At 37.0% G+C, this 13,401-nt stretch overlaps 2 protein-coding genes across 14 annotated transcripts; one reads left to right on the plus strand and one right to left on the minus strand.

The window, feature by feature from the left end:
• Nucleotides 1-1,883: 1,883 nt before the first annotated feature.
• On the minus strand, nucleotides 1,884-3,298 carry LOC131311887 (U4/U6 small nuclear ribonucleoprotein Prp31 homolog). The gene has a single exon (XM_058339512.1). The coding sequence runs from the start codon at nucleotides 3,240-3,242 to the stop codon at nucleotides 2,247-2,249; it is 996 nt and encodes a 331-aa protein (XP_058195495.1). The 5' UTR covers nucleotides 3,243-3,298; the 3' UTR covers nucleotides 1,884-2,246.
• Nucleotides 3,299-6,261: 2,963 nt separating this feature from the next.
• LOC131311894 (uncharacterized) lies at nucleotides 6,262-13,097 on the plus strand. Of its 13 annotated transcripts, none has more exons than XM_058339554.1 (4): nucleotides 6,262-6,485; nucleotides 8,217-9,175; nucleotides 12,217-12,325; nucleotides 12,910-13,097. In XM_058339554.1, exons 2-3 carry the CDS (start codon nucleotides 8,296-8,298, stop codon nucleotides 12,315-12,317), a joined length of 981 nt encoding a protein of 326 aa, XP_058195537.1. In that variant the 5' UTR covers nucleotides 6,262-6,485; nucleotides 8,217-8,295; the 3' UTR covers nucleotides 12,318-12,325; nucleotides 12,910-13,097. The 13 variants fall into 13 exon arrangements, 11 of the variants coding, with proteins under 11 accessions (XP_058195537.1, XP_058195552.1, XP_058195585.1 ...); XM_058339547.1 differs by lacking the exon at nucleotides 6,262-6,485 and adding an exon at nucleotides 6,537-6,609; XM_058339532.1 differs by lacking the exon at nucleotides 6,262-6,485 and adding an exon at nucleotides 6,543-6,609 and having other exon boundaries at nucleotides 8,198-9,175.
• Nucleotides 13,098-13,401: the final 304 nt, after the last annotated feature.

The raw sequence follows: 13,401 nt of genomic DNA on the forward strand, positions 1-13,401 counted from the left end.
ACCCTTGCCTTTAGGCGAGAACCGGGCCATCCAACAACAACCACGACAGGAGCCACGCCAACCACACCATCGAAAAACTCAACAGAAAACCGACCGGGCTTTCACAGGCTAATTTGGGCATACACGATGGTAGTGGGTCAAAAAAATAGAGGGGAGAAAGAGAAGACAAGGAAATCGAAAACCATAGCTGTCATCTTTCAACCATTTAAACCAGAGGTACACTGGTACTGATTCGGTCTGGAGTCAGATGAGGTAAACCTTAGGCTATATATGCCAGACATGAAAGAGTTGTTAATTTGATTCAGTTGGTAGTCCGCCTGGCTTGGTAGCTTAATTTAGACACTTTTGTCAGTTGTGTAGTGTAGTATAAGTGGATCTCTCAAAGGCATAAGTTGACATAATTAGTCATCCCTTGTTCGGTCTTTTTTTTTTCTTTGCGAAGCGATGAAGCACAGTTGCGTGATTCTCCATAGCCCCTCTCTGGGCTTTTAGTACAAAGCACAAGCCCCTGATTTGGAAGCTTTGTGTGAAATTTCATGAAGAAACAAAAGTGTGCGACTTCAAGCGCATATATGTATCGACTTAATCACTCTAATGGTCTAGTCGACCGAACAAGGAACCATGCGAGCTGGTTAGATCGGTTAGTTAGCCGGCAAGGGAGAAAGAACCTCTAAAATCCTCATAAGAATGAACCTCCTAACACCTTCATTTATACTCGTATGTAAATGAGTTCTTACTCTATGCATGGTTTGCTTAAATTTAAGAAGAAACTCAAAACTTTCAAGGTCATTTTTGGCTTTTAAATCAACTGGTCCATAATATTGTCAAATTTTATTTATCTTCCCAATAATGGTAATCAACGTCAACTCTCGATAAGTGGAACTTTATCATAATATTTTAGGTGAATAGGAAAGCACTAACCGGAAGCATCTTACAAGGGTTAAGGTTTATATGTGCTGTTCAAAAAAAAAAAAAAAAACGTTTAAATCATGAGCTAAAATGTTTTCCCCCATGACACGTAGCATAAGTAGTGACACTATTTAACCCCATTATTATAATCGTTGGTGTAACTTGTAAAACAACTGAAGTTTATTTATATCTCCAATAATGGCAATCAAGGCCAACTCTCAACAAGTGGTACCATATCATAATATATTAGGCAAATAAGTACTAACTGAAAGTATCTAGCAGGGGCTAAGGTTGAAAAAATAGAAATAAAATATTTTCCCTCAATGATGCTATTTAACCCCACAATCATATTCGTTGGCGTTACTTGCAAAACAATTGCCATGTAACTTATTTTCTACTAGAGCCAACCAATTTGAACTTCGCATGTTTGGGAATTGAAAATTGTAGTTAGCAGTCGCTTTCGAAAAATTTCAGCAATCATGTCGCGAACATAAGCCTTCTCGAGCTTCTCTATGGCTTTGATGATGGCAAAGAGCTCTGCAAATACATAAGCAGACCTTAACTTGCATACTTATATTTACAGATCCCTATGCTGAATACAGAGCCAGAAGCAAGGGGATTTAGAGCATGCCCAATCCAAAAGGCCTTTTTGGCCATCCAAAATGCCGAATTTGCGCATGCTACAATGGTTCAAAATGTCAAAATGTGGCAACCAGGCTCCAAATTTGTGTAACTATATTTCTTTTATCTTCACAAAAAACCAAATACAAATAGCATCGTGGGCTCGCCACAAGAGAGGAGGAACAAAATCTCCTTCCAAGATTTGACAATGGCCAAAGTTTGTGCCTGATTTTGCCAAGACTTTGGCCACCAGTTTGGTGATACATTGGAGAGCACCAAAAATAGGTGATGGCACATCCACTTATACTTTGGCCCCAAGCTTAGCATTGGATTTCTATTGAGAAAAACTGGCTTCCAGATCAGATCAGCATGGGTTTTATGTAAGCTGTTCAAGAGAGTCGAACTGTGAAACAGAACACACGCGATTATGTATGCAGAGCAGACATTCTTCCAAATTACATATGCCCTGCATGTGTCTAGATTATTTGTCCAAAATATAATACTCCATAGGAAGCACCTAGCATAATGTATGAGATGAATGAAAACAAAACAAACAAATCAGGGCAATTTGATTGAAGGAAAGATCGAAAACCTACGTCAAAACTTAGGCTTACTAAACAAAAGTACCATATCTACTTGCACTAATTTCAAAACCAGTCAACCAACAAAAGAAAAACCCAAGTCGATCTCCAAGTCCATCACCTAAAGAACTCTCATCAGGAACTAACCGACCGCCACCTCAGTCCCTTTTTATTGGGCTTAGAATCAGGTACCGGAAGCGGTTTAGGTTGCTTCGCTGGTGGTGGCTCTTGCCACTTTTCAATCTTTCTATGAATCACATCGCGAAAGGCTCTCCCTGCAGTCTTCCCAGTTGGATCTACTTTGTTAGAATCAAAACGTGCCGCCAGCGTCGATTTTGCAGACACTAGCCGGCAGGCACGCATCCTTAGAAAAGGGGGTGTACTCTGAAAAATCTCTGCTTGTTCAATATAGCCCACACGACACTGGGATGTTACAGTAGAAAAACCTGCCAACTTCTTCTTCTTAGCACCAAGGCACTGGACATTGCAACCAGGCATCTCAGCCAATGCCGATAGACCACCAGCAGTCCCCATAAGTTTCGCCGCAACTGCACTCCCAACAATAGCGGAGAGATTCGGTGCAATATGTCCCATCCTACTCTCCACACAATCAAGCAACTTTTTCTTTGACGAATCAAGAGCAAGAGCACGATCACACGCGTCAATTGTCTTTCTTAGGACTTCCTTTGCAAGTGCTTTACCGCTAGTGGTTGAAGCCGCAATGGAAACCACCATGATAATGGCAGACGGTACAAGGCCTTCCAAATCGACAACGGTCAAGTCCATCTGATTGCCGATCCTTTTAACCACTCGAGCATAATCAATAGGGTGATGAACAAGTGATTTGAGCTCGGGAAATTTCAATCGATACCCGTCTCGGATAAAATTATGGATGATGACAATCTCATTCTCAATGGCAACTAACAATGCATCGCAGTCTATTACTAGCTGGTACTCGGGATCGTCTTCAAGAACTGCGCCATTCTTCGACATATCAAAGCCCTTTTCAAGGAAATCTTCAACTTTCAGCATTGTATCAATGTACCGCCGGGTTTTCTGCAACTTAGAGACACCGTCTATATCATCGTAATTAAAGTTTTCTAAATCAGCCATGTCGCCACCATCAGCCATCGTGCTTCCAAGGGCGATTCCTGCTCGATTTTGGGCAGGTTCTGAATCGTCTTGTTAGAAAAGTAGAATCGCCAAGAACCTAGCTTTCGTTCACATTCTAAAACATGGTCCTAACTTGTCTTTATATAGGCTAAACAACTTGGTGACCAATAAACCTAAACAAACTTGCATGACAAGGAAACCTAGACTAACTAGGAAATACGGATATTAACCAGCCAGGAAACATAATAAAAACAACGGTTTTGCCAACGGGCGCAACGACATGGGCGGAGCTATGTTGGGGCCCGACTCCCTAAGCGTCCGAGTTTCAAAATTTTTATTTTGTATATTCTTGATTTTGAATATTATTGATAACTAGCGTATGGGCACGATTCGAACAGTCAGCACACGGAAACAAATACTGAATTCGCGTGCAATATACGGCTCAAACAATCACAACACGCAAATTAATACTGAACTTGCGTGCAATATACCAACTCGTGTCCAAAACAAATTCTACTATGCTACAAACAATAACGCAACATATCCATTGATAAACATCATAATCTTAATGAAAAGGAATTGGGTAACAAATATGCAAAAAATAATGGAAAAACTCACCTCGGTGGTTTCGATGAAGTAGATTTTGGTGGTGGTATTGAACTTCTCAAGAGAGATAGAGGAGGGGAGAGGTAGAGAAAGTAAAGAAGAAGAATGTAAAAATCATATGAATGATGTATAGAAAATTATATTTTCGGTGATTTTCATGATGTACGTTTGATAGCCTAGAAATAGGAAGGGAGGATGCTACGGATACCGACCCAAGCACACAAATAGTACTTACAGACCGTTTGCGGGGCCCACTTCGGACCCGCATGAATGATCCGAGCCGTTCAATAATTTTTAAATAAAAACTGAGTGGGTTTGTGAAAAATTAGCTCCATCCGATATGTATAAGTGTTCGATCCAATCTTCTCATTTTTCATCCAATCTTTCCAATTTTTTTTCGATTTTTCAAAAATGGAAAAATTTGATCAAACACTTACACATATCAGATGGAGCTAATTTTTCATGGGCCCACTCGTTGTTTTTTAAATTATTGAACGGGTAGGATCATCCGTGTGGGGCCAGGAGTGGGCCCCGTGTACTGTCAGTGGCCATGGTCGGTGTGCTCGGGTCGGTATCCATAGAGTTTTCGAATAGGAAAAGAATGTGCTTTGATTTCGGTGATCTCGGTGGCTTTAATTTCGGTTTTGTACAAAGATTATATATGATTTTGGTTTTCATTTGAATAATGCCTTAATGGGTGGTTTTGAATACAATAACTTAATTAATGAGAGTAATTTATGGGAAGAGAGAGAGAGCTTCATTCCTTTGATCCAACGAGTATAACCTTATCACTAACTACGATCGAACGGCTGTAGATGCATTTATGTTTGTATGCCCCGACATTTTTAAAGAAAACCGCTCTGTTTTATAATATAGATTATTCGTGTATAGCTACTTATAATCTTAATAATTTTGGTTCGATTTGATAAAAAAACTAATTATTTTACATTCTCATTTCTCAATTTCATTCATAAATAATAAAAAATACGCAAAAACCTTATGATATAATAAGTATACGTTTCGATAAAAAATAAATGTCTTCTAACCCGGCCCCCGGAGTCAAAATCCTGGTTCCGCCACTGCGCAACAAGGCGCCGGGTAAAAGTATAAATAGGAAATTTCTTCACTGAGACTTTTCATCTTCAAAGCTTCTTTGAGAGCTAAAACATCACCTTGGACTCATCTTTTTTTGACTGATCCTTGCATAGAATTCTAGATTTTCCATCACTTAAAACTCTTGGAAAATTACAAATTATCATTGCTGACACAATGTGGGTAAAAAAAAAACCCAAAAAAAAAAAACAAAAGAAAGATAAAAATTGGAGAGTGATTTTGTCACTCCCATTTTGTTAATGTCATTCCCCTTTGTGTCTATATAAGATGATTTATTTTACGAGAGAAGATAAGTGACGTTAACAAAAAGGGAAGTGATAAAATCAATTCCCTAAAAATTACCCTATATCGAAACTCAAACTTGCTAAACAAAAATTCCACATCAACGAACCTTTAGAATCTCAATAAGGGAAAAAAAAAAAACCCAAGACATGCCTTTAAAAAAAAACATGAAATTCGTCTCTGGTTTTACTAATAAAATCAATGATGCATGTACAAGAATATGGATATAGAATATGGTTAATTGATGCAGCGGAAGCTAATTGAAACACAAAACTACTAAATTGAGTCCGAATCCGTTGATTCGTAACGAATACCCGGAAATCGAAATCCTTCTCTAAACCTGTTTAGTCAAAGAATACCCAGAAATAAAGGCATCAAACACTTTGTTGATTCCGTAGAATACCAAAGAATTTGACATAAAAGAGAACAATCTTTATAATTTCATTAATCATCAAAAACTCCATAGCTACTCTAAGGCTTATAACTCAATTTATAACAATGTGGAAATACTGAAATGGAAATAAAAAGATTGCCAAGAAATCTAATTCTTGGAGAATAAGAAATTAACGAAAATAGAAAAAGCAAATCAAAGCAAATTAGGGAACTAATTATTCTATGCTACCTATCTAAAATTATAAAATTCCTAATAAAACAGTAAACTCAAAATAATATGTAATTAATATAATATTTTTAGTATTACGACTGCATCATTAATTTATGTAGGCAGATGGAGGGGGAGATCTGTTGTTGCGAGTTGTCCAAAAAGCAAATTGGAGGTCTTCGTCTGGACCTGTGGGAACTTGTCTGATATTTTGTTGCCAATAGGGTATATTTCCAAAAAAGTAGGGTATGTAGGCAGATGGAGTGCTGGTAAATACCACCAAGAGATGTTGCATTCAGCGTCAATCTTTTTTTGTCTGAAGTAATCTTGTTGTCTCATTTCCCAATGTTCAGGAAGGGAATTGAGAAAGGCTTGCTTGAGATTGATATCATCCATGCCGTTGAGAAGAAAATCTCTGAGACATACAGTCATAATGAATCTCTAGATCTTTCCTTTTGAATGAACAATACTTCATGCTGAGATATTCTTATCGAACAAACAGAGGGGCGAGAGAGAGGAGGAGAAGGACTTACGAAGAGCGGAAACGCAGGGTTGCGGACAGAGAGAGAGAGAGTTTGCGGACGGAGCGGTTGCTTATGGAGTTGCCAGAGAATACGGAGTCCGGTTGCTCTCCAATTCCTCAAATTCTCCATCCAAAGGTGAGTGAGGATTAATCTATTAACTAATCTATTTCTTTCTTTCTCAATTTTAACCCAATTATAACCCCACTGATATCCAATGCCAACTAAACAAAGCCTAGGCTACGTTTCCCAGCGAAGGATGGTAAACTCTCTCTCTCTCTCTCTCTCTCTCTCTCTCTCAGTAAATACATACGTGATGAATCTTTGTACTGCTGTTAGGTTTTCAGTCTTCCAGAAATACAGTATAGAATCTACACAAACAATCATGTTCTAACCTGATCACTATTTCTGATTTTCTGTATTTCTAGATGTAAAGATAGAAGATTTAGGCGTTAAATTTATTGTTTCTCTACAATTCGAATGATTTTCTGTGTTACCCAAGAAGACGACTCCATGATGACTTTAAGAAGCACCAGTGTTACATTAGACTCGGATTTAATTGCATAAGAATTCAGTTGATTTGATAAGAAAAAATGGTAATTTGTTGCAAATTGGTCTTTGTTTTATTGCGGGGGAACGTCGGTAAGGGGAGACAACTGTTGGGTGCATATTTTCTGCATCCAATAACACAAACCAATGGCTAATTGGTTGAGCCTCGGGTACTTCTTTTGAAAGATAGAGGTTAGATTTATCTTTTCTCTAACAGAAATGCTAGTTGGTAGTTACTAGTTATTTACTAAGCTCGATATGCCTACTGGAAATCCTCGTATTGTCAAGTGGGTACTAGTATTGTTTCTCTTGCTATTGATTCGTAGTGCATTGGGGACTCCGTACCGTTCGATAATGGTTAATGCTTTGAGCCCATGCATGTGCCACATAGGTGGATCAATCACAACAGTAAGATGTTTTGTCTCGGGGTAAACTCATAGTTTCTTTCAATTCGATTAGCTTCTTGGATAACACTTGATTGAATGGAAAAAATATTGCAAGACTCTATGAAGACTTGAAAGTATAGGAAGTTGCAGAGTTACAACAGAACTCGGACTAAGAGGACATAAGAAATTATTCCACACAAAGAATTGCTGGATCGGTAATTTGTTGTATAGTTGGCTTGGGGGAAAATGGGGTAAGAGGGACAATTGTTGGGTGCATGTTTCCTTGAGAACCTGTCTTGTGAAAGAGTTAAGTTTGATATTTTCCCCGAACGGAGAAGGCTAGTTCCATATTATGCTTGATATACCTACCGAAAAGTCATGTGGGTACTAGAATTGTGTCTATTGACATTGGTTTCAATGGTGCTTTTTCTTCTGTCCATTGATAAATATATAATTTCTTGCGATTACTTGTTAAGTGATTACTGTCTATAGGTTTGCCCCATGAAGTCGTCTGACTTAATGCCTGGCTAGTATGCTTGAGGTTTAAATGACTATAGAGTCATTATGTAGCTTTATATCCATAATTGTTATTATTTGGAGGAGAAGACACCAGCTAACTACAGTTCTTTTTCTACAGTTTAATAAGATATATCTCTCAGGTACAATCATAATCTGCCATTACCCCAAAGGATTGTAGGGGACCTATGGGTTTTTATTTTTGTGTGTTCTTGAAAGACTGATTGTCATATAGTGTGTTCTGATGAGGTGTTTGTGCTATCTTCTAGACTCGTTTCATATTTTGAGTTTACGGTGCATATATCAAAATACCTTTGTTTTATTGTCATGAAATATCAACTCGACTTGGCATTCAATCATTTGGAAAGATTGTTTTTCTCATATATTCTTATCCATCAGTTCCTACTTTTGTTGCTAGCTGAAGCACATATAAAAGGTTGATTTTGCCGAGGGGAAAAAGGAGAGTATAAAACCAGTAGTAGTGACAACATTAGAGAATGGTGAAACTCTTTGATTCTCACTGTCACCTCCAGGACCCAAGAATCTATGCCAAGGTCCCACAGCTGATTACAACTGCCCTTGAAACTGGTGTAGTTCATTTTGCTGTAAATGGGATCTCTGAAAAAGACTGGCATCTGGTGAAGCAAATGAGCAATCACTACCCTAGCGTAGTACCATGCTTTGGGCTCCACCCCTGGTTTGTTCCCGAAAGAACTCCCAATTGGTTCGCAACTTTGAAAGCATTCTTTGAGTCTACTCCCTCCGCTGCAGTTGGCGAAATTGGCTTGGACAAAGGTTCATATGGAAAGGAGATCGATTTTCAAGATCAAATAGAAGTTTTCAGAAAACAGCTTGAACTTGCCAAAGAGTTGAAAAGACCGGCATCCATCCATTGTGTTCGTGCCTTTGGTGATCTTCTTCAGATTATGAAATCCGTAGGGCCTTTTCCTCACGGCGTAATTTTGCATTCTTATATGGGGTCTGCTGAGATGGTTCCTGACTTTTCTCAACTTGGTGCTTACTTTTCGTTTTCTGGATTCCTAATGTTGATGAAAGAAAGCAAAGCAAAGAAAATGTTGAAGTCGGTGCCTTCTGAGAGGATATTATTGGAAACGGATGCACCGGATGCCCTACCGAAATCAAATGGCGTGGATTCTCTTTATCCAGTTGAAGGAGATGATTCTCTCAATCAGTCCAAAGATGCAAGCGCGACATCAGATCAGCCTAAAGAAACTCTTAATCATCCGGCTAACATCCATAATGTGCTCAAGTACGTCTCATCGTTGCTTGAGATGAGAGAAGAACTTCTTGCAGACTTGAGCTATAGGAATGCGATACGCTTGTTCTCTTACGAAGGGTCGAAAGTACAACTGGAAGGTTAGTTTACTTGCTGCTTGTGTTTTTTAAGGATTTGATCATATAGTTGCAGTCTTGAAGATAATTTGTAACCTGCTGCTTTCACTTCATACATACCACTCAGTTTCAAGTAAATTGTTCATATGCATACATGAACGTTTGATACTTCATCTTTCTGTCCGTGGTGCAACTTTCTCTTTGATTATTCAGAAGGCCTATTCAAGTCTAAGTTTCTTGCATGAAGTTTGTGTAATGTGCTTTAGATTTAAGAATTAGAGATTTGGGTTATCATTACTAGTTACACGTTCTGATAAGTAAATATTCCTAATTGGCGCTTAATAATTGTTGTAGAATTCAAATTTGTGACGTCGACCACCGTAGTTTAAATGTTGAATCTGATTGCATGAAATCTTTTATTAAATTCTTCAAGAGTAATAATGAAGACTAGATATTCTTTTGTGACAAAGATTAGATATTATGCACAGATGAATGTTAAACATTTCCATGATCATCAAATATTTACATTTCTTATGGTAAAAATATAGACTTTTAAATTATCCCTAATTATAGATACCATGATAAATTTAATATCTTCTAATTCAAAGCTCAATTAATATAGACTCTTAAATTATCCCTAATTATAGATACCATGATTAATTTAATATCTTCTAATTCAAAGCTCAATTAAGTGTCCTAGTAATTTTGATTTTTTAGGGTCTGGCTCTACCTTTCAATATCATAGGCTGTATCTTTGTGGTTTACGGGGACAATTAGATTTCATGGACATTTTGAAATATTTATTCTTCAAAATTGTGATGTTGCACATGATCTGTTGAAAAGTATATTATTTGTAATGAGTATTTATAGTAAATATAATCTACACCAAGGGAAATGAAGAAAATATACACGTAAACATAATAAAACGGAGAGAATATAAATGAAAACATAGTAAAGTAACAGTATATTGGATTTGATATGCATGAGAACAAAAGGCCTATATAAAGAGAACATCCAAACCAATTTAGTTCCATAAGCTTTAGTTTCTGCTCATATTTCATTCCCACCATGAGAAAGAGAAATCTTGTAAACCAAAGTTCTGATGAGGTGGAGTGGTTGACATTGAAACTTGCAAACGGTGGCGAAATTAGCAATCTTTCTTTTACTGTCGACCAAATAAACAATCCCATTCTGAAAAAACTGAAGCAATCTCAACGCAAAATGTTGAATGATGAAGGAGACGTACTTCTGAAGTTGGTGAATATGGATACTAGCGAGTCTTATAACGTTAGTATGAAGAAATTAAGGGGGGAAGACACTTACCTGTTTCATATAAGCGATAAAATAAAGTTTCAATCACGACAAGAGATTAAACTTCGATATGATAATCATGTCATTTACTTCCACATTGTATGAAGATAGAGGGTTATAAAATGAATTTACCTCTGAAAATGCATGTTTTGAATAGACCTGTATAGACAGGAAGGCATGATTTGGATATTATAGATTGAGATTCTATTTGATTGAAGTATTAGTCGTTGAGAAACTTGGTTAAAAACTTAAAAGTCATATTTCTTATATTGGATTGGAATGACAGTATATTAGGTTTTGATGGTTTTTGAATGTTATGTTTTCTATCAAAGTTCTAGTATTTTATCCATAAAGCAGATTAATATTTTAGGTAGCAGTTAGTTTTTGTTATGGTAAAATTGTTGAGATATATGTGTTTTTAGAAGAATGAAAATCAACCAAAGCTGGTGCGACACAGGTTTAAGAGTTATGGGTAGAAGAACATGATATACATAAGTGGATTCTTTCTGGATTTTTGTAATTTTTTATTTTTTTTGCTGGCAGATTGATATGTTGAACCATATGACTCCTACAAAGATTTGATTCTTAAGCATCATCTCCCATATATGTTACTCAACTCAAATAAGATGATCAAAATCACTCCAATCCAGTATCTCATTATAGTTTGAAAACATCCTTAGATGCTTCTGTGCATGATTGGGTCAAAATTATTTGCTACCCAATATAAAGCAACTATAAACAGAATGAATATGGCGCAAAACAGAAGTCATTGGCCCTTAGCTTTTCGGGTCTGTGCAAAATCCTAAAGAGGATCCTCTTAGGAAAAAACACATAAAAGAAGTTTGTAGGTAAAATAGGAAATACCTTCAACTTTTTTTTTTTAATTTGCTAGTGCCCAAACGCAGATTAGATCTAAAAACTTGTCAAGAAGAATATATCTGGAAAAAAAAAAAAAAAAACACAGAACAAGAAATTCAGTTCATAAAAAGTTAGTTCTACACGAGATAAAAAGACCAAAATAAAATTGACTATAACATCTTTGTTGGATTTGGAATAAAATTGGTGTCCACCATTTGATTTATTCAGAACAAGAATCATTTCTTTAAACTCAGTGTAATAAGGTTTTGGACCAGGTTGGAGCCCAAACTTGATGAATGAGTCGTGCCTAAATGTTGGTTTAGCCCGCTTAAGCTTAGGGCCTGCCCTTTGCCATAGTAGTAAATCCACAGCCCTCTGGTTGGGCCGACCCTTTGGCTTGTCATATCTGTTGCGGAGAAACACTCACTATCATCAATCTCACAAGAGATTGAAAGAGGAAGAAGAAAAGTATTGTTAGTTGAAGCATCTCCAATGGCATAGCGAAAGGGAGTTGTGATCAACACTACAAATAAGAAGCTTTCCAACAGGATGCTTGTGGGTCATTATTTCACCTCCCACAATGCTAAAGAAGCTTCTGCAATATAGGAATACCAAGAAGCACAATAGTAGTCTTTAACCTCTACGTTTAAAGAATACATTGTGAATTTGATACCCGAGTTGTGTTGTATCTTTCTTATTAATAATGCATACCAGGCGTAGTCACCTATTTATAATTAGCCTCTACTTTTTAAGCAACTACTAATTGAAGTTGACACCTCATATTGTGTTGTATCTTCTTCCTAAATAAGGAATAACAGTGTCTTATTTGTGAATTGTGATTAGCCTTTCTTTTTAAGCAATACATCTTCAAGTTGATACCCCCGTTGTGTTGTAAGTTCTACAGAGACGTGGAAATACCAGACATCTTGAAGTTGATTTCATCATAAACAAGGATACCTGTATCAACTTTTTACGCAGTATATCTGGAAGGTGGTAACTTAACAGGTTACCCATGTTATGTTTTATCTCCTTCATAACCAAGGAATTACCAAACGAAGGGCCTTATTTGTGATTAACCTCCTCTTCTTAGGATCTATATCTAGTGTTGTATCTCTTCATAGACAAGGGTACTCAACGTAGTGCCATGTTTGTAATCAACCTTTAAGCAATACGTGTCATAGTTGGGTTGATACCCATGTGTTATAACTTCTTTACAAAGAAGGAATTAACAGACATAGTGCCGGTTAACCTTTTGTTCTGTTCCACACTTCTTGAATTTGATACCCATGTTGTATTGTAACGAAGCCGAACACAATGTCATAATCGTGATTTTTTCTACTTCAAAAAAAAAAAAAATGCACTTTTTCCGCCCTGTATTTTGAAGTTGATACCCACGTGTTGTAATCAAAACCAAACATGGTACCATTTAACCTCTACTTTTTGAGCAATGCATATCGAAGTTGTGATTGACTTCTACCAAATACACCACACCTCTTGAAGTTTTTTGTTGAACAGAATCTTGCAGTTGATATTATCCGTCTATGTTATTCATGTTGTCAATGAATTAACCCTTTAATTATGGATTGCAGGCAGTTAGTAGGCCGTAACTGGAATAGCCAAATGTTGGACTTCTTCCGCGAGGCTAACGAAGTGGTTGATGGAATGACTAACTCAGTTCCTTATCTGTAAATGAAACCTTGTGTATTTAAAAGGCTATGCCAACTACTTAACCTGTGGAGTAGTTTTTGATCATTTCACAGCTTTGTTACGATTCCAATTTTCCTTGCGTTTAACATATTATCGGGTTGAGCTTCCCTCCCTATCATGATTTATGAATCTTAAGAGGTTCGATTGGGCTCGGTTATGCCATCACCGTGTATTTGTGATGTTTCAGATCGTACAAATTTTGCAAAGCAAGGGAAAAATAAATCACTGGAAATAGCCGCGTGTTCGAATCATAATTCTCTTAAAGAAAAATTAAGCAACTTTTGGAGAGGGAAAATAACCGCTAACTAAAACTACGTACTATTTTAAAGTTGAAAGTAACTAAATCATGCGTCTGCATTGTCCAATCAATTTGA

Source organism: Rhododendron vialii, chromosome 2a (genome assembly GCF_030253575.1).
Source record: "Rhododendron vialii isolate Sample 1 chromosome 2a, ASM3025357v1".
In the NCBI taxonomy this organism is placed as follows: Eukaryota; Viridiplantae; Streptophyta; class Magnoliopsida; order Ericales; family Ericaceae; genus Rhododendron; species Rhododendron vialii.